Genomic DNA, 6260 nt, shown 5'->3' on the forward strand with positions numbered 1-6260 from the left:
AGTAAGGCTGGGTCTACATTGGATGTCGTAAGTCGAATAATGAACTGTGATTGGTCAATTCCTTCCGACACGACTTACGACATCCAAATGTAGACCCAGCCTTACTGACTTTACTGGCGTGCGAAAAACGCAGCACCAGTAATTTTCATTGCTACCAACTATACTGTTTTCACTGGCAGTAACTAAATCCATTTTCGAACACATCCTAAGACGAAAGCTGCTTTAAAGAATCATCCCGGACAACACAATTAATATTCGACAGTATCGATGTATAGTATCGATGATGTAAATACTTGTACATGTTCCAAATATCTACCAGTTTCTTTTGGTGGTCTTATAGACGTCTAAGTCCCAGTCTACAATAGATGATTTAAGCCCTAAGCTTTAAGAAATTGGCCAATCACGGTCAAGTATGAGTAGAATGCGCGACTGTGATTAGTCAATTTCTTAAGGCTTAGGGCTTAAATCTCTATTGTAGACTGGGACTTAAGGGATTTTAAATCTCAGTTGGTTGATTAAAATCAGTTACAGATTCTTGCAATTAACAAGAGGAAACATATTCCGTCGCGCCATGCACCTCCTCTATTCCTCCTAATAGGCGCATGTATCTCAATGCAGTGGGAGGACACATTTGTCTTGGCACCATTCTGAGCGCCATCGTTCCGCGATATTTTCACATTTATTCGCTCTCTCCATATATTCCCCTCGTACTTCCTTCTTCTGCTCTTTTTCCTCTTCAGCGCTCGCTTGCCTTCTCTCATTCCCCCGTTTCCTCTTTACGTCGATCTACGTTCTTTCATTTTTCCCTCACCTCGTCTTTCTCTCCTTCCTTCTTCTTTTCCTCCGCCTTCTCCTCCTCCTCCTCCTCCTCCTCCTTCTTCTTCTTCTTCTTCCTTTTTTAGGCAATGTTGTATACCATTTATAAAGCGTGCGTCTCACGCAGAATGTAACGCGCAGGTATATTGTGATATTACTATTATTATTATGTCAGAAAATCAGCAGAGGAATTCACACAAAGGACAAAGCAAATTTCCGGCAATAACGCATATCAGGTTCTGAGTGCGTCCTCTTCTCGCGGTCATTCTCCTCGTCGCTCGCCCAAGAATGAACAGTTACGGGTGAAAGTGATCTGGGCCTGGCCGACGCGCGCGTATCCCAGTCTCAGCAGTCTACAGTCTGCAACCAGACGAATTGGTATCGTATTAATATTAACTACGTGCGATCGGCGACGTCGGGCCGATTAAGAAACGCCATTTGTGATAACAACGTCAGCCAAAATTCGCCGCTCTATATTATCTAAAATAAATACAAAAAGGACACGAAGTTCCCGCTATCGCCGTTATCGCGAGTGATATAAAAAACAGATCACAAGTTTGCTAACGTTATCCGTGCCTGAGATTATCGTAGCTTCCGACTATATTAATGGGGGTTCGTTAGATAACGCGGCGAACTAGAAAATTCGCGGGAGACGCGCTAGATCTGAAATAAAAATCGACGATACGCGGCTTTGCATCGAACACGGGGCACCGATGTTTATCGGGCTCGAGGTGCGATACCGTAGATATTTTTCTCTAATTCAAAATATCGTTGCAGATCGTCGGACGCATTAGATACGCATCGAGGAAGTTTATAGCGCCACGATGTCCTTCAGCGACGTGGCATTTCTACTTACGATTCTACTTTTCGGGACCTACAGTGCTCACGGTGAGTTTGCAGCCTAAGTCTACCTCTATTTAGGATTGAAAGTACATTTTACTTCTGTAACGACATACGCGCAATATACTGCGATATTGCACTCGGTTAGCGATTAATTTCTGCGTTTACGTACGAACAAGCGAAAGTAAAAGCCGGCACGCCGCACAATGGGGACGCGACATTTTCATAAGAGGCTCGCGAAGGCGTATATACAGAGTGTCTCGAAAGTAGCCTCCAGCCTCGCTTTATCTACGAGTCCTCAGATTAGTTTGGCATAGATGTTTCTTTATGAAGAAAGAAATCGATTTTTCTTTATGCACTTGGATGCCCTTGCGAAAAAGCAACGAAATGATTACTAGGAAATTACTGTACATCAGTAATGTCTAATGATTCCATTACTGATGTAATACAGTAATTTTCTAGTAATCATTTCGTTACTTTTTCGTAAGGGTATGCATTTCCGAAATTTGTTGATAATCGCCTTAAATATACATATATCTAATTTAAAAGGATAAGCAAAGTAATTATTTCACTAATCAGTCTGATTTTGTTATAGGACTCATAAGACCGAAGCATGACAAAGTCGTTGTCTGCTACGTCGCATCTTGGGCGGCCTACAGGCATGGAAATGGAGCATTCTCATTAGACAATCTCCGCCCAGAACACTGTACCCATTTAATTTACGCATTTGCTGGTCTAAACGCTTCGAATTGGACGATAAGAAGCCTCGATCCTTGGGCAGATATGGAGAAAGATGGTAAATACAATCTCGATATGAAATCAAGCTTGCGTCAGGCTTTACTAATAACTATCGTAGAAAGTTGACTAGTTAAAAAATAAGTTATTCAAAATTATTAATATGAAAGACCAAACCGAGTTCAAGTAACTTAATGTTATAGTAAAGAAATTAAAGAAGAGAGGAATAACTGAAGGGGGCTAAATGCAAGAATGCAGGCAGCTCCATTTTAGTAAATTTTGCAGGAACTAAAAAAACTATCTAAGAAGTCACAGTATTTTACATTTTCTTCGTTCATAACGATGGCACGTTTGAATATAGCAACTATAAAAAATATATATATTTTAATTTTTTACTTTTTTAATAGGAAATAATAAAATTATAACACTCGTGACAAGGAAGTGGAGCCACCTGATTCTTGCATCCAATCGTTCAATTAAATTGTTTAGCAAAATTGCCAATTAATTAGTGTATTATTGATTTAATTTATAATAATTCAATAATGTAAATTATATTAAATTCGCATTAAAGTTTGATGAATATAACTCTGGATGAATACAGGAATAGGCAACTACAAAAAGATGACAGCATTCCGCAAACAAGGTCTGAAAGTATCACTCGGTATCGGCGGCTGGAACGAAGGCAGTACAAATTATTCGACGATGGCTTCGTTACCGGATCGTAGGAGAATTTTCATCGCCAGCACTGTCGAGTTTCTCAAGTGTGTTCGTCGTGATATATTTATCTTAATTATTCTTTTATGCGTTTTCTTTCCATTGTAGAAGATCAATTCTTAAAGCGGAACCTCCTTTGCTTAAGAAATTGTACGCCATAACTTATGATTTATTTCAACGTGACAACATTTGCCGATAATTGAAACCTTATTTTGATCAATTGTGGTTTCATTCTTCTAGTCTTATCTATATTGTGCAGTTACACTATTGAACTTATTGTACGTTTATTTTTAAAAAATTAAATTTTATCGCAACAGAACGTACGGATTCGACGGACTGGACCTTGATTGGGAATTTCCTGGAAGCCGTGGCGGTACTCAGTACGATAAACAGAATTTTGTTAGCCTCGTGAAGGTAGAAATATTATATTTCATCATTTCTTTTCCTAACAGAGGAAATAAATCCGTTATTTATTTTACGATAGGAATTGAAGAGTGCCTTCAGGGAACACCGCTTCTCTCTAACCGCAGCTATAAGCGCCGTTAATACCACTATTAATACAGCGTACGATGTTCCTGAAATATCCAAATATCTCGATTACATTCATGTCATGGCATATGATTATCACGGAGCATGGAACAAGCAAGTCCTTCCAAATTCACCATTGCGAAGCAAAACTCAATTAGATGTGGTAAGAAATATATGTGATATTTTCGATAAAGATAATGTACAGACACACCGAAATGAAGAATCAATGACGTCTATCCACTTTAGGATTTCATTATTATTTCATATTTATATTTAACATTTAATTTTATATCTGTACGAACTATTTATATCTATACTATCTATATATCTATATCTATACTATCTATATTAATTTAATTTCATATCTATACGAACATTACATGACCTGAAGCGTAGTAACTTAATCGCATCACGATTGTATCTGCAACATTTAGGAACATACTATTACGTATTTGTTGCAACAAGGAGCCCCAGCCGAGAAACTAGTCTTAGGGCTGGCGATGTATGGGAGAACTTTCATTCTTACGACTGTACCAGAAACGCCTAAAATAAATCCAATTGGCCTGCCCAGTTTGAATACTGGATTCAAAGGGCCTTACACATCCGAAGAAGGCTTTATGGGATTCAATGAGGTATTTAGCTATGCGCATATCTGTTTATACTGCATTTATACTTATTGTTAGTCTATGGTATCTTTTCACAAATTCTGTAATTTTGACAGTCAATAACTTGTTCCATTATATTTTGTAATACGTAAAAGTTAGAATTCCATTACGATAATCGAATTCAAAACCTGCAGCAGGTCTTGACCATACAAAATATATAATGTAAAATAGATGTGATGTGAATAAATTATTTATGGGAAAATTTCTGTACAGATTTGCGAGGCATTGGTCTTGTATCCACAAGATTGGACAACTGGATGGGACAACGAGAGCAGTACAGCTTATGCGATTAAAAAGGACCATGTTGTAGTTTACGATGATCGCAAAGCCATGATGGCCAAGGTATTTCTCATTTATACTTTTCGTGAAATGTAACTCGTATAATCATTGAAAATAGTTTTCCTCAATATTTAGAATTCCATCGAAACCATGGCCCATATTCTGAATCGTCTTTTATCGACGAAAGTGTCCATAAAAGATTCTTTCAGCCAGTAAGAATCCTTCGAAAACGATTTTAGTAGCACTTTTAGCGATAAAAGAGGATTCAGAATGTGGACCAATGTACATATGTATAAAATATACAGAGTAACTTGCTTTCTTAACGTTCTCTCTTTATTGTGGAAATGCTCCGGGAAATTAAAGTAATGTATATTAATTTATTGCTTGCGCTTTGTGCTGTTCTACATTTTATTCGCGCAAACTGGAATGCTTCAACCAAAAATATCACTTAATAAACTCTTATACTGATGAACCATTTTAGGTGGAATATGCAAAGAGACAGAAACTGGCGGGTGTTATGGTGTGGAGCATAGACACGGACGATTTCCGAGGCAAGTGTGCATCGCTGCACGACGATATGACTTTGCTCGATGGGCGTGATTATCCCTTAATGAAATCCATTAACGCAGCTTTGGCAAATAATACGATACCGTCTGAGGGAAACCAAGTGCCGGATTCGTCATCCGTGCAATTGCTCTCGAAAATTGCGTTTGCATTATCAATCACAATGATTTATCTTTCTCTTTGATTAACTTTACGAACCATTGACAAATTAATAAATAATATTAGTAATAATATATCAACGGCAATTAATTATAGCTGACAAAAAGCGTTAGAACGTGCTTAGCGCTCGTTCGTTCGCAATTGTTCCTTTTTTTGTCGATATATAGATTATAAAAATGTAACATTAATTTACGGTATAAAATTTATATATGTGGATTATACATGTATGTGCGTGTTATATGCGGACAAAAGGAAATTATGCTTGTGTGTAATGGAAAATACGTTATTATACTTGAAATAATCATGATATAATATTAACAGGAAAAATATGAAAAATACGTGTATAGAAGCATATAAAATACAAGAATAAACAACAACTTTTCGTGCGATAGAGATAATTGGCGCCTAAATATTTCCACCGGTAATATATTGGTAGGCATGTTCACCTGACGTAAAAGACAGTGATAAAGCTCATGAAAAAACTGCGATTAAAAGCAATTGTTACACATTTAAAGATTTCCGTGTTAAATTCCAGAAGTAATAGCGATTTTTCGGTTGCTTGCACTAGTGCGCGCTGAGCGCACACCAAAGCTTGTCTACAGTCAGTTGTTATATTTAAGAATCATCTTAAATATCTCTTGAGACATTTCTTAGTCAGTAAAATAATTTGTATAGCATCCATACGGATCATTTTTTGGCTCCATACTCTTTGAACATGTATTTGAGGCAAAGTTAAATTTATAAGAATTGACTTATATAAACAAGCGCTATGCCCACTAGTGCAAGCAATCGAATCCCTGGCGACAATTTTAAGTGAGAGATGATGTTTATATTTATTTATGAAGAGTTTTATCGATAGTTGCATTGTTAATGAAGAGTTTTATTGATGGTTGCACCGTTTGAAAGTACGTTGCAAACACTTGGTTAATTCTTTACTGACAATAACATCCCAGGTAGAAC

At 37.2% G+C, this 6260-nt stretch overlaps 1 protein-coding gene across 1 annotated transcript; it reads left to right on the forward strand.

Annotated features, from left to right (window-relative positions):
- Positions 1-1111: 1111 nt before the first annotated feature.
- On the forward strand, positions 1112-5808 carry LOC105568996 (probable chitinase 2). The gene is made up of 9 exons (XM_012025111.1): positions 1112-1194; positions 1594-1704; positions 2252-2452; positions 2993-3152; positions 3423-3519; positions 3590-3796; positions 4068-4265; positions 4512-4640; positions 5059-5808. Exons 2-9 carry the CDS (start codon positions 1641-1643, stop codon positions 5323-5325), a joined length of 1323 nt encoding a protein of 440 aa, XP_011880501.1. The 5' UTR covers positions 1112-1194; positions 1594-1640; the 3' UTR covers positions 5326-5808.
- Positions 5809-6260: the final 452 nt, after the last annotated feature.

Source organism: Vollenhovia emeryi, unplaced genomic scaffold, assembly GCF_000949405.1.
Source record: "Vollenhovia emeryi isolate VEMERY1.0 unplaced genomic scaffold, V.emery_V1.0 DF939126.1, whole genome shotgun sequence".
In the NCBI taxonomy this organism is placed as follows: Eukaryota; Metazoa; Arthropoda; class Insecta; order Hymenoptera; family Formicidae; genus Vollenhovia; species Vollenhovia emeryi.

Coding starts and splice junctions, on each gene's coding strand:
- LOC105568996 (XM_012025111.1), top strand. CDS start 1,641: ATGTCCTTCAGCGACGTGGCATTTCTACTTACGATTCTACTTTTCGGG. Junction 3,520..3,589: donor ATTTTGTTAGCCTCGTGAAG/GTAGAAATATTA, acceptor ATTTTACGATAG/GAATTGAAGAGTGCCTTCAG. Junction 4,641..5,058: donor GCAAAGCCATGATGGCCAAG/GTATTTCTCATT, acceptor GAACCATTTTAG/GTGGAATATGCAAAGAGACA.